Raw genomic sequence first — 20,311 nt, forward strand, 5'->3', positions numbered from 1 at the left:
ATATATATATATATATATATATATATATATATATATATATATATATATATATATATATGGGCATAGAATACTGAACGAACACCATGCTGCCATCTACAATTAAGTCTAACTCCTAACAGAACTCCATTTATTCATGGTTTACTAATTTCTTATGGGTTATGTGAAGGTCGAGTTATTTGTTGTTGTTGTTGTTGTTTGGCCAAGTGTAATGAAAAGAGGGGTGGTTTACATAATCACTAGGGGAATGTATTAAATTATCAGAAAGTTCTTTGACACTAAGGATATAACAATGAATATTATTGATGAGCTAGAAGCCTTGGATAGAGCGATTAACAATGTGAGTTCTGTTTAGCATACATTCATTCTTTATTTTCAAAATAAAATTATTTTCCTTGGTCACCCTCCAGTATATTCAGATAAATCCCCTCCTCCCACTCTAATGTAGACTCTACTACGCTATCTTTATAGTCGTTAAAAGACTATAAAAAATGCTCTTTTTAACGCTGTAAACCCACCATTGTTTATGACTTTTATTCTTGCAATGGAAATAATTCTCTTTTTGCGATAAAATTCATGCTTTCTCTATTTCTATCTAAAGTATCAACCCTTAGCTTTTAATATACCGTTTCCGCCACTAACTTGACTTGAACTTTGCCGCAATGATTTAAACAATGATATATATATATGCAATGATATATATATATATATATATATATATATATATATATATATACACACACACACACACACACACACACACACACACACACACACACACACACACACACACACACACACACACACACACACACACACACACACACACACACACACACACACACACACACACACACACACACACACACACACACACACACACACAGCGACACAGAGACACACACACACAGACACACACACACACACACACACACACACAGACACACACACACACACACATACACACACACACACACACACACACACACACACACACACAGAAACAAACACATAAACACACACACATACACACACACATACAGACATACACACACACACATATACGCAATCAATTTCTCGGAAATCCATTTCCCCTAGGGAGTCTATGCCCATATATGGAGCCCCGTCGGCATTAAACTAAATTGTAGATGGCGGCAGGGGTGAGGGATGGGGCTGGTACCCCTTTCCCTACTCTCCTTATCACAAGCTTTTTGATATTGGCTAAGTTGAAATTTTTATGCGGTCATTTTCACCCATGATTAAAAGTGACCAGATCCATTTTTGGGGTGTTTACCCCTCTACAACAAAATTGTGCAAAATTTCTTCTACTGATACTCTTTGATGGGTACCTTTAAACTTAAAAGTATTAGTAAATGGTTCATGCAACAAAGCACGAACTGTATATTTTATAGTAAGGGGCAATTTTTTTTTTTTACTCAATGCTAGCCTCTTAGCCTCCCGCTTTCTGCGCTAAATCTTAATAAGAGCTTAACTTTGTGTTTTTTAGAGTAAAAAAATTTGAAATTGCAAGTATTTTATTTATCGATTGTTTTTCTAAACCCTTGAACTTTATTCTTTAAAGTAATGCAAACAAATAAACCTTTATATTTTTCGAGAGACTTTGAAAAATTACAGAAAGTTTTATCAGATGGTCCCTGTTTTAGACCAATGGTTCTCAAAGCATTGGTACAAAAAGGTCAACTTTCGCATAACGAGTGGGGGGCTGAGGGGGTAACAGTCTCCTTCATATATTGGACTTATTTCTTTAAATTGTGAGTTTTAATAATGCTCTTTACTTTCAATTGATGAAACCTCTATTTTTGCTTTAATTTCTGTTCGTTTTTAGTACCATATTTAGGTATCATAGGGATTTTGCCTCTAGGATTGCAATTTTTATGCATTTAATTATATTTTAACCTTAGATGTTATTTCTGAACTATCCCCAACTCATAGAAAGGGTACTAAGCCTTACAATTTCCTTAAGAAATAGCCCTGTTCCAATATTCTACGACTGGTGGGTCAAATTAAACGTAATTCTAACGGAATTTAGGGAATAGGATGGTAATGAATCTGCCAATTTCGAAGTACTACATCTGCTCTCAATGTTCAATTCAAAATTTTTCAATATAATCACATTTCTTTTGCAAAGTAATTAATTAATTTGCAAAGTGTATTAATTAGTATGGAATTTGCATATTTTTTCATTTGCATGAAATAGAGAAGATCCTTGAAATCAAAAATTTGTCCTGGGGGGGGGAGGTTTTGTTCGATCCTAATCCCAACTAAGTAAAACAAAATAATAATGCTATCTAGGTGAACAATAATATGAATAAGCTTCCAATTATTTCTTCTTGAAAATTTTAACTTTTACTTAAAAAAAACTAAAAGTTCAAGATTTCAAGAAAAAGAAATTGGAAGCTTTTGTTAAATTTTTAAGGAATCATAACTTTCTAACAAAAAATCTTTCATCCCCCTCCACTCTCTGTTCTGAAAAAAAATCCAGTACATTTCTTCCCTCTTTAAGTTTTCCTATTCTCTAAAATAAATTCTTGCGTGAATATAAGGTAAAAATATGCAAAATGCAAATTTCTCTCGCACCGTCTATACTCAGTACCCAAAAGTTTTGCAAGAAGTCGACTGCAGAGTCTGGTAAAATGGGTTCCTGTTTTCAGGGTCAGCGGAAATTTGCTATACCCTACAGCTGACATAGCGCAATGACCACTTTTGAGTCACATATAAATTCAGTTTTTTCCAGCTATATAAAACAAAATCAAAACGTAAATTTATTACAGTTTCCGCAGAAGTGTACATCGGTGAACATGAGAATGAGAGCGGTAGGGATTTTTGTGATGATGCATATTTCTTGTACCTCTGTAACTAAGGATAGTGTTATGGAAGATTCTAGTGCTTTATTTTCTATCACATTATGGTAATGATGTAACGTTGATGGTGACTTGGCATTGTCACTTCAAGACACATAATAAATTAATTATTCTGATTCCCCTTTTTTGTCACCATTATCATTTTTTACACAGCTCCTAATTAATATCTATTCTACAAAAATAGATATCAATATAATCAAATGCTAATTCATTACGACTTCACATCACAAAAAACAAATTTAAATGTAAAATCTCAGAAATCTAATTTTGTTTTATAATAAAATTGCTCTTAATCTCATTAATGACAGAAGAGCTTCTAATTTCATTGAGAAAGATTTTGAATTGTTGAAAAAATGATGTAGAGGCAGGGAACGAATCCAAAATTTATCCAGAAATACCATTGATTTCTTGTATGATCAACAGCATTTGTCTGTGATAAAAAGGACAATATATAAATGCTCTCTGTACCGAAGTATTTTAAGCCCAAGACAAACATTGCGCTTCAAGATGAATCATAATTGTTTCATCGTAGGAGATTCAATGTTCTGACACAACAGGGTAGGTGAATTTGCAACAACAGGGTAGTTGCGGCAATTTAGTGGGAGATTTTAACTGTTGTCTTTAGTACACCCTCTTAAACTCGAAACGTTCAATCAACTTGAGAAATCTAGTTGCTTTTTCATTAACTCAGGTCTGTTGTTTTTTGTTCCTGTTCAAAGCACATTAAACATGCTTTTCTTACTTGTAGACATAGTTAATTATCGGAGTATTTAATTTCAAAACAATTTTACCTTGTGTTAGGGTCCTAAAAACGACCTTTCCTCAACAAAACTGTTCCTTATTATAGCTTGAATAAACTAAAAAATAAAACTCGAAATACATTTTTCAGTTTTTCTCACTCCTGCAATTGTTTTTTGTTATGTGCAACATACCACATCTTGAATTAGCGCGGCTAAAGCCACATCTATCTTGGGCTTTAAATGACAATATAAATCGGTGGTAGGTCGAACTAACACGCGATTTTTGTTGATTTTCTAGTACCATGCTATAAAACTCTTTGTTTTCAAATTTAATAATCTTGAACTCAGTATATAGAGTATTGAATTGTGTAGAGTTTGTATGTTGTATGTTTAAGTTCAAATTTGTTACTGGCGAAATTTTTCATAACTAAAGGCATATTAAGAAAATAGCTCCTTCTGACTGCTGCGCTTCAAGATTCGTGATACTGAGTTTTGGTATATTAACTAGTTTTTGATTGGCTGGAAACATGTTCATTGCCGGTTTACATCCAGCCATGAAGCAGAATGTTTTTTTTAGAGGGGGGAGGAAAACTCAATAAAGCAAAAATGGGTGAACTACCTAGATATCATGAGACAAGAATACTTTCAAATTTTTTAAAGACAAGAAGACCTCCTCCCCCTGTATAAATTCGTGTTCACATACGTAATCTCTCTCTATAGCATAAGTTCTCAAATGGAAATTAGGATCAGCAGAAAGGCGTGGATAAATTTTTGATTTCTTTTATACTCGCAAGATAGGCTATTATAGAACTAAGGGCTTATATAATTTGTGCGGGTTTAGGGGTTTACACAATACCACTTAAACTTTTTTGCTGTCCTTGTAAATGAAATATCCAATATAAAAACAAATTAAAAAAAAAAATTGTGAACTTACAGCGTGTAGTTACTAACCTACGCACTATTGGCATATTTATTAGTGGTAAATTGAAAAGGGTTTATAAATTGAAAAAAACTTGGGTACATCTATATTTTCGGTTGGGAGGTAAGCGCATTTCAAAAAAAAAGGGGTACATCATATATAATTATAAGAATATAAACAATTTTGATAGAAAGAAGTGTGCCTTTGTCATGGGGAATATATATGATCGGATATGTTTGGTGCTTCCCAGAATCCTCTGATCGATTTGTTGGGATATGAACATAACGCCATGTTATATTTATTTATCTTTTTTAATTTTTTTCTACAAAAAATTAGTTTTTTTTGCTAAAACATCAGTGATTCAGAACAGCATCTTAAAAAATCCATACAACGGAACATGTGACCACAAGAAACCCTATTATATGCTTAATTCATGTGTATTCGAGTTTTTGTTTCAAAAATTATATATACAAAAGAATTTTGTAGACTAGATTACAAAAAATCCGTTGATATGGAATTAGATTAGTTCTATAGTTGGATTGACTTCTAATACTAAAGTAAAATAAGACATGTCTTTGTTTCTTTTGGTATTTATCCTAGCCGCCATACATATTTATTTTTAAAAATGGAAATACGATGTCAGATTTTGACAAAATGTATCTAACTAAACAATGTTATAGTATTTATTTAATTGATCTTATGCCAAATACCAGACATTTGAAATGGGTCAAAATTACCTAAAAAAGAGGGTCAATGTAGCTTATTCTAATACTCTTGTAAATTTATTGCCTAAAGTATCCATATTTTTCCTATACTTTTTACTATTATACTATCATTTTAATATTATTAATTCTGTTATTATACTATTATTACTGTGCAATTATTACGCTATTATTAGTTCTTAGTACTTTAATACTAGTATATTACTTTTATTTAACTATTATTAACTATTATACTTTACACTTTTAATTTCAGACTTTGGTTTCATGCCTTTTCGTCGCATCAGCTCTGGCTGCACCGAAACGTATGTTGCTTTCTTTAATTAATAAAAAAAAAAAAACAAGTTTTTTAAACTGAAAGTAAGAAGCGACATTAAAACTTAAAACGAACAGAAATTATTCCGTATATGAAAGGGGCTGTCCCCTCTTCAACGCTTCGCTCTTTACGCTAAAGTTTTTTATTATTTAAAAAAATAAAGTTATGAGACAAAGTCAAACTTTAGCGTAAAGAGCGAGGCGTTGAAGAGGGGACAGCCCCTTTCATATACGGAATAATTTCTGTTCGTTTTAAGTTTTAATGTCGCTCCTTACTTTCAGTTTAAAAAACTTGTTTTTTTTTATTTAATTTCTGATCGTTTTTTAGTTAATTCAACTTTTATTTTGGCTCACCGTCATTGAATAAGTAAACAAAATCTGCATGAAAATTGTACTTTTCTTTTTCTAAATTGATGTCTATAAATTTGGTTATTACGTAATTTACAAATTAACTTTCTTAACTAACTGCTATATTCGTATATTTTTCTTATGGCAAAAAATTCAAAATTGCAGATTTTTGCAGATATGAGCTTGAAGCCTATGTAAGAGGGTTTTCTGATATGCTAAATGTGACGGTGTGATTTTCATTAAAATTCATTCACTTGTAGGGGATGTTTCCCCCCTCTTTAAAAAATCGGGTAAATTTCCTCCGGCTTCTAGCCTTTGATGAGTAATACTAAACTTAATAAAATTTATATATTTAGAATCAGCATTATAAACCCATTCTTTTGATACATTTATTGACATCAAAATTCCGTTTTTAAAAGTTTCGATCACTATTGAGCCGTATCGCTTGTTTTTTTATTGTTTTTTTATTAATTATACGTTATTACGTATATGAGGGGGTTCTCCCCTTAGTCAATACCTCGCTCTTTACGTTAAAAATTAAAAACAAATTTAATTCACAAACCCCTGAATCACAAAGGCCGTTTAGTTAGAATAGATAGCTCTTTTGAAAGCACTAAAAAAACCTGTAGCGTAAAGAGCGAGGTATTGACTTGGGGGAGAAACCCCTCATATACGTTATAATTTCTGTTCGTTTTAAGTTCTAATGTTGCTTCTTATTTTCAGTTGAAAAAAACTTGTTTTTTTTTAATTTAGTTTCTGATGGTTTTTTTAATAATGTTTGGAAATCCGACAACCCCCTCTTAGAAATTTCCCCTACGCCAAAGAAACTACCTCCATGGAAAGATTTTCCCGAGTAACCCCCTCCTCCAGCCCCATCCTCCAGAAAAAAAATACTTCCTGAAAATGTCTGTATACTTCCCAATAACCAATAAATAATGCTGGCAAGTCCGGCGCCCCCTTCATGGCAATTTCCCTTCCCCCATGAAAACTTCCTTCATGGACAGATCCTCCAACATAAACCCCGACCCACCCACCCCCCGTCACTACTAGAAAAAACACCTTCTGAAAACGTCTCTATACTTCCGAATAGCCACTACTCCATGTTAACATTGAGCAAAGTTCATAACTTTCAGTCCTCTCCCTGGAAACTTTAGGGGATTAAGTCATCCTAAAAGACATATTTACCATATTTTTGACCATGCTGAACAAAATGGTTATTTCAAAATTTTGATCGGATGACTTTGGGAAAAAAATGAGCGTGGGAGGGGGCCTAGTTGCCCTCCATTTTTTGGTCACTTAAAAAGGGCACTAGAACTTTTAATTTCCGTTCCAATGAGCCCTCCCACGATACTCTAGGACCAATGGATCGATAAGATCACCCCTGGAAAAAAAATAAAAATAAAAAAAATAAACACGCATCCGGGCCCATTCTTCTGGTAAAAAATAGAAATGCCCATATTTTTGTAGATAGGAGCCTAAAACCTCTACAGTAGAGTTCTCTGATACATTCAATATGATGGTGTGATTGTCATTAAAGTTCCATCACTTTTAGGGGGTGTTTCCTCCTATTTTTCAAAATCAGCCAAATTTTCTCAGACGCTTCACTTTTAATGGGTAGCATTAAACTTGTTTAAAATTATATATTTGAAATCAGCTTTGAAATCTGATTCTTTTGATGTATCTATTGGTACCATAAATCCGTTTTCGAGAGTTTCGGTTACCATTGAGCCGGGTCGCTCCTTACTTACAGTTCGTTACCACGAACTGTTTGATTATTTGTGATATTTTTTGCTTCTTTTGTAATTCTTTGTGAAAATTTCTATTATTTACGATTACTTTTTTACAAGTATTATTGAATTATATATCACCAGTTGAAGGTTATAAGCTAAGATGAACCAGACAAAAACAATATTGGTAGAAATCAAACAGTTCTTGGTAACGAACTGTAAGTAAGGAGTGACCCGGCTCAATGGTAGCCGAAACTCTAAAAAACGGACTTTTGGTACCAATAGATACAAAAAAAGAATCAGATTTTAATTCTGATTTGAAATATACAAGTTTCTTCAAGTTTAATTTTACCCATCAAAAGTTACGCGCCTGAGAAAATTTGACTGATTTTCGAAAAAAGGGGGAAAAACCCCCTAAAATTTATAGAACCTTAATGAAATTCACACCATCATATTCAGCGTATCAGAGAATCCTACTGAAGAGGTTTCAAGCTCCTATCTACAAAAATGTGGAATTTTTCATTTTTTGCCAGAAGAAAGATCACGGGTGCGTGTTTATTTGTTTGTTTTTTTCCCCAGGGGTAATCGTATTGACCCAGTGGTCCTAAAATATCGTAAGAGGTTTCATTGGAACGGAAATTAAAAGTTCTAGTGCCCTTTTTAAGTGACCAAAAAAATGGAGGGCAACTAGGCCCCCTCCCACGCTCATTTTTTTCTCAAAGTCACCCAATTAAAATTTTGAGATAGCCATTTTTTTCAGAATAGTCAAAAATTTAATAAATATGTCTTTTACGATGACTTAATCCCCCAAAGGTCGCAGGGGAAGGGCTGCAAGTTATGAACTTTGCCCATTGCTTAAATATTGTATTGGTTATTGGGAAGTATACAGACTTTTTCAGGAAGGATTTTTTTTCTGGTGGGGGGGGGCTGGAGGAGGGGGTTACTCGGGAGAATCTTTCCGTGGAGGATGTTTCTTTGGGGTTAGGGGCAGTTCTATGAAGGGTGAGCTGGATTTCCAAGCTTTATTTAAAAAACGATCAGAAATTAAATTAAAAAAAACAAGTTTTTTCAACTGAAAGTAAAGAGCAACATTAGAACTTAAAATGAACAGAAATTATTATGTATATGAGGGGGTTCTCCCCCAAGTCAATACCTCGCTTTTTACGCTACAGTTTTTTTTAGTGCTTTCAAAAGAGCTATCTATTCTAATTAAACGGCCTTTGTTATTCAGGATTTTGTGAATTAAATTTTTTTTAAACTTTTAAAGTGATAAGGGTGTTTTTTACTAACGGGAAAACCCAATAATACACTTAATAACATATACATATTAAAACAAAAAAATGAAAAAAACAGGTGATATGGCTCAATAGTTAGCAAAACTCTTAAAAGCGAATCTTTAATTTCAATAAATGCATCAAAAGAATGGGATTATAATGCTGATTCTATTCTAAATATATGAATTTTATTAAGTTTAGTATTACTCATCAAAGGCTACGAGCCTGAGAAAATTTACCTGATTTTTTGAAGAGGGAGGAAACATCCCCTAAAAGTGAAAGAATTTTAATAAAAATCAAACCGTCAGATTCAGCGTATCAGAAAACCTTACAACATAGGTTTCAAGCTCATATCTGCAAAAATCTGAAACTTTGTATTTTTTGCCAGAAGAAAAATATACGAATATTGAAGTTTGTTACATAAGTTAATTTGTAAATTACGTCAAAACCAAATTTAGAGACAGCCATTTAGCAAAAGAAAAGTAAAATTTTTATGCAAATTTTGTTTACTTATTCAATGACGGCGAGCCAAAATTCAAGCTGCATTAACTAAAAAACGATCAGAAATTAAATAAAAAAAACAAGTTTTTTTAACTGAAAGTAAGGAGTGACATTAAAACTTAAAACGAACAGAAATTATTTCGTATATGAAAGGGGCTGTCCCCTCTTCAACGCCTCGCTCATTACGCTAAAGTTTGACTCTGTCTCACAACTCTATTTTTTTAAAACAATAAAAAACTTTAGCGTAAAGAGCGAGGCGTTGAGGAGGGGACAGCCCCTTTCATATACGAAATAATTTCTGTTCGTTTTAAGTTTTAATGTCACTCCTTACTTTCAGTTTAAAAAACTTGTTTTTTTTATTTAATTTTACTAAGGATTGTGCTGTCGCTAGCTAACATTTTCTGTTAATGAAATCACTTGACTGTACAAAGTGTTATTGAAGAATAATTTGGAGCTTGATATTCAAAAAAATTCGATGAATAAGAAAAAGTGAAAATTTCGATGAAATGTTTAATTATATATATATATATATATATATATATATATATATATATATATATATATATATATATATATATATATATATATATATATATATATATATATATATATATATATATATATATATATATATATATATATATATATGTCTCAAATGCAGTTTTAAAAATTTCTTTATATTTGAAGGTCACTTTTCTAAATTTTCCACTCAATTAATGTTTCCACAAACTATTAATAACAAATCTTCAGTTGGTTAAGAACTACGTTTTATCGAGCCAGTTTTAAGTCGGATCAGGGTTGGGCATGCTATTAGTTTCTACAGGAAAAAAACTTTATTTTTGGTCTTTCTGAAGAGTTTATGAAAAATTAAAATATGTAAATGTTCCCTATATTGAGCTTGTCTCATAAATTTATAATTACCAAGACCTCAACATTTGTTTCCAAACAATTGAGAGACTGAGCTGTACATCTATGAGAAATACAAAGTCAACATTTTATTATCGAAGGAATTAAAAAAAAAGATAATAAAGTTAAAATTAGGAAGCAACACAACTTCTTTTAAGAGTTGGTACTTGACGTAAGCTTCATTTTAAGGCTAAATTTTCAATTCATCAGCATCTAGAAGTAATTAAATGAAACAAACCATACAATTTGTCCTTTTTTCAACAGAAAAACACCCTTGATTTAATTATGAGAACCCTTTTTGTAAAGCCTTTCAAAATCATGACAAATTTTTTGCCGTTTTAGCTGACGCCCATGGTCATTATGGTGGATCAGGTGGATATTCTTCTGTAGGAAGCTTTGCTGCCCCTCAAGGGTGAGTATTAATATGGCAGTTATTTTTGGTGTAATTTTTAGGTTTCGGGGAGATTTTGTTCTTCGTTTGCTGTGTAAAATAAATAAAAAATTAAATTAATAAATTAAAAAAAAATTAAAATACCAAATAAATCAAAATTGAATGAAAAAATAAATAAAATTGAAAATGGAAGGAAATAAAAACTAATAAATAAATAGAAATTTAATTGTGAGACATGCACAAGCTGCTCTGATTTGCAGGGATAATCTACATCCACAAGAGCGGGGGCTGTTTAGTGACTCAGCATCTTGTTTTGCTTTCTTAAAGGACTTGTAATGTTTCAAAATACTGGGGAGATGGAGGATTAGGCGCCACACTTTTCTCTTTTTATTTGATTATAGTTTTTATTTATCTAATGATTAGAAATATCATAAGTAACATACGAGTATCTGGATTCTCATTTACCAATTTGCATTTCTTTGCAACATTTTTTTCACAAATTAATTCTTTCTAAAAGTACAGACACAAACATTTCCTCCCTCCCCTTTTCTCTCTTTCTCTCTTTCCTTTTCTCACTTTCTCTCTCTCTCTCTCCCCCCCCCCTCTCTCTCTCTCTCTCTCTCTCTCTCTGTCTCTCTCTCTCTCTCTCTCTCTCTCTCTCTCTCTCTCTCTCTCGCTCTCTTTCTCTCTCTCTATCTCTCTCTCTCTCTCTCTCTCTCTCTCTCTCTCTCTCTCTCTCTCTCTCTATATCTATCTCTCTATATCTATATATATATACTATATATATATATATATATATATATATATATATATATATATATATATATATATATATATATATATATATATATATATATATATATATATATACATATATATATATATATATATATATATATATATATATATATATATATATATATATATATATATATATATATATATACGCCGACGCCACGCCAGCGGATCGACTGAACGCTGCCAACGAGAGGCCCGGTCGAACGCCGCCGAAGTGTCGTAACTTCACCGGCGCGCCGCAGGCACGCCACCGCCGGCAGAGGCGGCGGCGTTCGGTCGACTTCAAATTATTTTTACGGCAATTCTTTATTGCGTCAACCGCAAAGTCGGAGCTTTTCCTTCTCGTGTGGTTTAGTATTTCGATTTTCCTGATTAGAAATCAAGCAGAGCTTGCACTATCCCCGAATTTTCGGGTATTTCCCTGAAAATCTATGCGTCACCCCGAAAAAAAAATTGGTTCCCCGAATCCCCGAAAATCACGCAATCACGGTGCCACCCCTAGTGATTTATCACCAGTGACTTTCCCTGCCAAATATTACTTTGTATACCACAATTCTTCACTGCTCTCTTGTTCATTAATTTTCGTCTCTTTTGTTGCTTTGCATAAAAACTAAACACATACACTATGCCATTGCAAATATTGCAATATACACAGTTCTTCATATGTTGACAAAAAAAAGTATCGTTTCTATGAAGTGAATTGAAATAATTTCGAATACAGTTTCCCAATTGCTATTTCTTACATCATTCGTAGTCAAGAATTTTATTTTCAAGTTGAATAGAACTATAGAACGCATTCACTACTATACAGCTTCAGCCTTTTGTTGGATTTTGAAATTGACAACCGACAGATTGTTTCTACAGCTGAATTGTAAGTTTACAGTTTTTTTTGTTTTTTGCTGTTTTTAGATAAGATTTTCTTAATGTTTAATACTCAATTATTGAACACCTGATAGAAAATATAATCTTCTTTCTGGAACATTTTTACCCCCCCCCCCCCAAAAAAAAAAAACAGCCTTGGGTTGATACAAAATTTAGCTATAGACTAAGCTATGTACACGGTTGGGGAATTAAAGATTGAACCGGAAGTTACCCCAAAAATATGATTCGTAAATAAATTGTAAATTATGGCCTATAGGGGAGGGGCATAGGGGGCTATCATTTTTAAATGATAATACCTCATTTTTTTTTATTGAAAGCAGGGATGCCAAAAAGATAATTATTTTTTTCATTTAAAGTGGAGACAGAAGAAAATGATATCACATTCCCTGGGAAACCATTGAAATATTTTGATAGACCCAGGGCCCCCATTAGGACTTGTTCATTGTCTTGGGTATTTTGAGATTTCTCATAGACTACTGGCCTTATTTGGCTTTTGTGTGTGCTCCCTTTTAATTCGATTCTTTAGATTTTATGGAATGCCATGGCGAATCTATCACTCAGTTTTCCAATAATTTGAGGTAGGCTATATCTGAATAATTTCAACATTTTTGTTGTTGTCATTGTACCCCTTTACTCATACCCTCAATTTTTTTTTCAAGGAACACTAAGATGTTTAATGTTATTTTGCGTGTTTGTTTGAACCATATGGTGACCTTGTTAACTATTCAGTAAATTATTTTTCTAATGAAAGCTGAGACGCTATCCTATCAAGGTGGTATCCAGAGGGGTGGGGGGTAGGGAGGTATTATATTTAAATGATAATAGCTCAAAGTTTTATTTATTGAAAGCAGGGATCCCAAAAAGTTCATTTTTCTTTAATTTAAAGCAGAGACGGCATCATATCAAGGTGGCATCCAGAGGGGGAGGGGGTATTGAACTATCATATTTAACTGATAATAACTATATTTTTTTTTAAAGCTGGGGTTCCAATAAGTTATTTTTTTTTTTTTTATTTAAAGCAGAGACGGTATCATATCAAGATGGTATCCAGAAGGGGGGCATTGGGAGTCATTATATTTAAGTAATAGTACCTTGATTTTTTTTTTTTTTTTATTGAAAGCAGGAATGCCAAAAAGTTGAAAAGTTGACAAAATTAACAAGATTTTCGTGAGTTATACTTGATACAGCACTTGCATGGTTTTATCGTCCAAAGGGAAAGGGACATATGCGGTTTTTTTCCTATTGATGAAACGGGTTTACTTTGAAAACCTAACGTTGCGCTCGAGTAACAATGGCGCCCTTGGTCCAGTCCCCAAGTTACATTAAAATGCCAGGTCATAATAAAAGCTTTCAATTTGGGAGGTTCAAGGAGGAGTCTTTGACAGTCTTATGACCTCAGGGTACTAGATGTTGCAACGTTATTACGTATCTACCGTGGTTTAAAAAATTCGATCACCCCACAAATGATTACCAAAAATATGCACAAATGTAACATTTGGAATAATATAACACTTTTTTCAAAGCTTTGAAGAAAAGCAAAAAAGTCTACGCTTGAAAGCTATTTTAAAAAGAAACTCTTTGGAGATTTCCATGGAAATGACCATAGCAGAAGCTTTGAGCCTGGGTGGGGATCAAAGAGGAGTCTAAGTATTTTGAACACAGGTGACTTATTGTTGCGACTTTCTTAAATTTGGTAATTCTTGTGAGCATTTGGAAATCAAAGCTTAAACTGAATAACTGATACTATGTGTCCTAACATTTTGCTTGGATTAAAAGTGACGAACTAGGATGAACATTTCAACATCTTCCTGGAGCTACTTCAGTCTGCATATTATTTCATTTAATTACACTTAAAACGAATGAGCTTTTCATTTTTTACCTAAGAAAATAGCTGGCACTTCATTTTTCTTCATAGCGAATAAACTATTAAGTGTTTTTTGTGTCATTGTAATTGAAGTGTTCTCATGTGGAGTGCTCATCATGTATTTTTCAATTTGATAAATTTACTCATTTTAGATACAGTTTATAATTTGACTGATATTAGGTATTTATCAGTTTATAATTTGGAATGAATCCCCAAAAAAAAAAATGAAAAGAGCAGCCAAAAGCGATAAAAAAGCAGCAGTTCAGCCTTAGCCTACATGACATATATTCTATAAAGAAGCCAAAAAAATCTTTAAAAGAAATTTTTTTAAAATCTTTATTATAAACCATTTTTTGATAAAAGAAGGTTTCTTAGTAATCCAAAAGAGCAAAAAAAAAAAAAAAAATCAATATCAAAGTCGCCCATTTCAACTGTTTTAAATGTGACAAAACAGATATAGGAAAAGGGCATTATTAAAAAATTAAGCTTCTAAAATCAAAGTTACATTCAAAGTTTTTACCCAGATAACTGACGAATTTTGTGATACGGTATTTGAAGTTTTATATGCAGTAATGCTCGATGAAAAAAACTACTAATTTTGATAATTATTTATGTTAAGAATACATAGCTAATAGATACTTCAACTACTCGTATTATGCAAGGGTTCTGAAACGCCACAGCCATTTCGTTTCTACCAGATTTCTACTTCTCTTGATGAATAACGAAGAAGACCAGTTTCCAGCCAGCGACTTGTGAATTTTTGAGCTCATGAATAGGTCCAAGTCTGTTGTAAATTTAAGCTGTGATTTGAGAAAGACTGATGAAAACATTGATGTTTGCGGTCAACATTGATCGTGCCGGCGGCGCGCCACCGACATCTTACCGGCGGCACGCCGCCGGCGTCTTACCAGCAGCGCGGCGTGCTAATTTTTGCCTAGCCGCCACCGGTCTTCCCTCATCGGCGCGGCAACGGGGTCCATATATATATATATATATATATATATATATATATATATATATATATATATATATATATATATATATATATATATATATATATATATATATATATATATATATATATATATATATATATATATATATATATATATATATATATATATATATATATATATATATATATATATATATATATATATATATATATATATATATATATATATATATATATATATATATATATATATATATATATATATATATATGACAAGATTCCTAAAATAGCATTGAAATTTATTTTCTTTTTATTCAGAACGCTAACTCAAAAGAAATCGAAATTGTTCATCGCAAGGCTAGTAGTAAGGTCATCTTAATAATAACTGTCACTCATGAGACCAGCTATATAAAGGTGCTATAGGAAGGATACAGATATGATGATGTGTTTAACTACACTGGCTTTTTGCTTATATTTAAATTGAAATAAAAATATGATAACGAACTATATTTTGAATTAGGACAGTACAAAAAATGATACTTATTTGTATACATTTATATATAGCCTATGTTTTAGTTTTTATCATTATATTTCTTTTTAATTTTATTAATAATATACAGCATGCAGTTACAGGAAATAAAATTTAATACCATAACATTTGAATAAAGAAAAAAAAATAAAAGCAAGAATTAAGAACAAAAATGTTATTCATAAATTATTTAAAGCCGATCCAAAAAAATCGTGTTTATGTTTAACCTATGTCAAACCTAATTCTTAACATACTGGTCACTTGTATTGAAATATTAACTTGTAAACTGAAAATCTTGTAACATTCAAAGATGAATATAAGCTTAGTTGAGAAAAAAGGTTCTTTTTAAACTTTTGCCAGTAGTTTGGGGGAAATCTATTAAAACACCGTCCCATCAAACTTATAAATGACCGTAGTACAATAAAAAGTATAGAATAGCCTTATCTCTACAATTTAAAAGCTGTAAATAGCGTGGAGTAGAAGTATCAGATTTTAATCTTCAGCTTGGTCTTGAGAATTCAAAAGAAAAAAAAAATCTTTTTAACTTCAGTATTTATCTTGTTTTAGTTATTAGCTTGTTTTACTATAGTTAGAACATGTTGTTTTTATTTTCAGTCACTATGGTGCACCTGCTGCCATACCTCAAGTTCCTTCCTATGCTCCAGCTCCAGCCTACTCTGCACCTGCCGCTTTTGCTGCTCCATCATACTCAAAGCACGCTCCAGCTTATGCTGCACCTGCCCCAGTAGCTGTTCCATCATACTCTAAGTATGCTCCAGCTTACTCAGCACCTGCTCCAGTAGCTGTACCATCTTATTCTTCATATGCTCCTGTTGCAGCTCCAACTTTTTCAGCGCCTGCTCCTACGTATCCTTCACATGCTCCATCTTTTTCTGCACCTGCTCCAGTTTATTCTGCACCTGCCCCAGCTTCATTTTCAGGATATTCAGCTCCAGTTCCAGTTGCTTCAGCTCCATTTTACTCTGCCCCTTCTCTTCCTTCTTACGCCATATCTTCTGCACCAGCTGTTTCATCTTATTCTGCCCCAGCCGTATCTTCCTTTTCTGGTCATGCTGCTCCTTCTTATTCTTCCCATTCTGTTCAGTCGTTTTCGGCTCCTGCTGTGTCATCCTATTCAGCCCCAGCAATCTCTGCTCCTGTTGCACAGTCATACGGAGCTCCTTCTTCAGGGTAATTAATTTTAAATTTTAATAGTTTCTATATGTCTTTCGTAAGATGATCTTTATATGCTATGAATAAGAATCTAACTTTCGAGTAATTTTTTAAAAGTTCAATAGAAAAAAAAACTTGTGTCTCGACATAATACATCTTATCTCATGCCTTTCTATGTCAACTTTATTATGCGAAAAATTGGCAAGCTTCATCAAATTGAAAGACTTAATAGTAGCAATGACAAAGATGATAATTTACCCCAAACGTCATCTGTGCCCTAACGCTTTGTTGCAGAAACAATGTGTTGCAACTTCTTCAGGGATTTTGTCGAGCAACAGCTTCTGTTAAATGTTAATCTTATTTAATATTACTTTTCAAAGATATTTCTTACCAAAAATCAAGCAAAGTAAAATATAAAAAGAAAAAAAAATAATGCCATTAACAAGTGACATGGATGTCTTGTCTAAATCGGATTGAGCCTGAGTCTTGTATTCTGTAATATAGGACTTAGGTTTTTATATTCTATATCATATTCTATTTTATATTCTATTTTAGGTATTTTAGGTATATTTTAGGTATATTTGTTCTATTTTTAGGTATTTTAGGTATTCTATTTTAAAATATTCTATTTTATATTCTATTTTTTATATTCTATTAGGTTTTTATATTCTATTTTAGGATTCTATATCTGTTGCTCATTTGTTATATAGCCCAGAACTTTGATCCACTCGGTGCAAAATGTTTGGGTCAACTGTTTGAAGAAAGATACAAGTCAATTTTTGGGTCATGTTAAGCAGTTAAATGATATTAAATAATAAGCCATAGCACAAATGCAAAAAGTAAAAAATTACCTCAAAAATGATTAAAAAAAGGACAAAATAGTTATTCTTTATTTTCTTAGAAGAGGAGAATTAAATGAAGACAAAGAACTTCTCAATAGGTTTTCCAAATTTCTTTTTCTTCCTATCTGCGGTACGCGATTTTTCCCTGGTAATATTTACCAGGCTTTATTAATTCATTGAGTCCGTGCTTAGTTTTGGCAGTAGAAAACTGTCAAAATATCTTTCTATCCGTTTCAAACAGTTCGTGGTAACGAACTGTAAGTAAGGAGCGACCCGGCTCAATGGTAACCGAAACTCTAGAAAACGGTATTTTGATACAAATAGATACATCAAAAGATTTATATTTTAATGCTGATTTCAAATATATAAATTTCATCAAGTTTAATCCTACCCATCAAAAGTTACGTGCCTGAGAAAATTTGGCTGATTTTCGAAAAAAGGGGGAAAGACCCCCTAAAAGTTATAGAACCTTAATGAAAATCACACCATCATATTCCACGTATCAGAGAACCCTACTGTATAGGTTTCAAGCTCTTATCTACAAAAATGTGGAATTTTTCATTTTTTGCCAGAAGAAAGATCACGGGTGCGTGTTTATTGTTTTTTTTTTTTGTTTTTTTTTTTTAAGGGGTGATCGTATCGACCCAGTGGTTCTAGAATATCATGGGAGGGCTCATTGGAATGGAAATTAAAAGTTCTAGTGCCCTTTTTAAGTGACCAAAAAAAATGGAGGGCAACTAGGCCCCCTCCCACGCTCATTTTTTTCCCAAAGACACCTGATCAAAATTTCGAGATAGCCATTTTGTTCAGCAGGTTCGAAAATATTATAAGTATGTCTTTTAGGATGACTTAATCCCACAAAGCTCCCGCGGGGAGGGCTGAAATTTATGAACTCTACCCCATGTCAATATATAGTATTGGTTATTGGGAAATACACAGACGGTTTCAGGGGAGATTTTTCCTGGTAGTGGGGGGGGGGTCGGGGGTTATGTGGGAGGATGTTTCCATGAAGGAAGTTTTCATGGGAGAATGGACATTGCTATGAAGGGGACGCCGTACTTCCCAGCATTATTTAAAAAAAGATCAGAAATTAAATATAAAAAAACAAGTTTTTCAACTGCAACAGCAGCAACAACAAAACTTTAAACGAACAGAAAATATTACATATATGATTGGGTTCACCCCCTAGTCAATACCTCGCTCTTTAAGCCAAATATTTTTTAGTACTTTTATAAGAGCTATTTATTCTAATTAACGGCCTTTGTGATTAAGCGGTCATTTTTACAGAATTGGAACAAAATTCGAACTTTCGCTTAAAGAGCAAGGTATTGACTAGGGGGCGAACCCCCTAATATATGTATTAAAAATATATGAATATAGAAGTTCGTTACGTAAGTTAATACTTAAGTTACAAATATTTATTACTAATAAAAACGTTCGTAACTAAAATTAAACAAGTTTTGAGAAAGCCATTTAACCAAATAAAAGTAAATTAATATGCAAATTTTGTTTTAATTATTCATGTACGGTGTGCCAAGACCAAAACCTGCATTTATTCAAAAAGGTTAAAAAATTAAATAAAAAAAAAGCAAGTTTTGTTAACTGAAAGTAAGGAGCGACACTAAAACTTAAAACGAACAGAAATTATTCCGTATATGAAAGGGGCTGTCCCCTCCTCAACGTCTCGCTCTTTACGCTAAATTTTGACGTTTTCACAACTCTTTTTTTTTTTAAACAATGAAAAACCTTAGCGTAAAGAGCGAGGCGTTGAGGAGGGGACAGCCCCGTTCATATACGGAATAATTTCTGTTAGTTTTAAATTTTAATGTCGCTCCTTTCTTTCAGTTTAATAACCTTGTTTTTTTTATTTAATATCAAACTAGGTTGCATTCTATTAAGTATAACCAGCAGGAAAACTCTAAATGTGTCACTGAATTTGCCATATTTCAGAATGGAAGACTAGATTTCAGTAATTTAACCTCTTATTTTTTTTTTAGATTCGGACACGCAAAGACGGGTGGATTCAGGGCACCCCAGCCATCATATGGAGCCCCAATTGCCCAACCTCCCGTTGTTGGATATGGTAGATAAGGAATCAAAGGTTTATAGCACGTTACAAACTAATTTTATCAACAAGATACTATTTTTTTCAAATATTTTTTTCTATTCACAAATAAATCATTCTTTTTTAATGTGTTTTTAGTTCAGCTTAAGCGTAAAAATTAGGAATATCTTCGAAAGTAATAGTAATATAACCTCTGTAGTAATATAGAAAATTTATCTATAAAAATAAACTACAAACTAGACTATAAATTTTAAATAGAAACTTTATGGTAACGTAGTAACATAAAAATAATGATAGATTTGCTTACAGATCGATAGTCAACGTAAATAGAACAGACTGGCTTATTCATGCATTGGAATTTTCATAGATGTCGCCTAATTGTGCAAAAGTAAAGTTATGAACCTACAGAACCTTTTTATGTTGCAATAGCGTATGTAAATTCATGCGGTTGCACCTCATTCCCCCTCACCATTGGATTTTAACC

At 32.6% G+C, this 20,311-nt stretch overlaps 1 protein-coding gene across 1 annotated transcript; it reads left to right on the forward strand.

Annotated features, from left to right (window-relative positions):
- Positions 1-2,744: 2,744 nt before the first annotated feature.
- On the forward strand, positions 2,745-19,954 carry LOC148945455 (uncharacterized). The gene is made up of 5 exons (XM_089099577.1): positions 2,745-2,831; positions 5,514-5,562; positions 10,671-10,740; positions 16,363-16,938; positions 19,760-19,954. Exons 1-5 carry the CDS (start codon positions 2,817-2,819, stop codon positions 19,851-19,853), a joined length of 804 nt encoding a protein of 267 aa, XP_088955703.1. The 5' UTR covers positions 2,745-2,816; the 3' UTR covers positions 19,854-19,954.
- Positions 19,955-20,311: the final 357 nt, after the last annotated feature.

This window comes from Artemia sp. Qi Xiang Cuo, chromosome 13, assembly GCF_049724085.1.
Source record: "Artemia sp. Qi Xiang Cuo chromosome 13, ASM4972408v1, whole genome shotgun sequence".
In the NCBI taxonomy this organism is placed as follows: domain Eukaryota; kingdom Metazoa; phylum Arthropoda; class Branchiopoda; order Anostraca; family Artemiidae; genus Artemia; species Artemia sp. Qi Xiang Cuo.

Coding starts and splice junctions, on each gene's coding strand:
- LOC148945455 (XM_089099577.1), top strand. Junction 10,741..16,362: donor AGCTTTGCTGCCCCTCAAGG/GTGAGTATTAAT, acceptor TTTTATTTTCAG/TCACTATGGTGCACCTGCTG. Junction 16,939..19,759: donor TACGGAGCTCCTTCTTCAGG/GTAATTAATTTT, acceptor TTTTTTTTTTAG/ATTCGGACACGCAAAGACGG.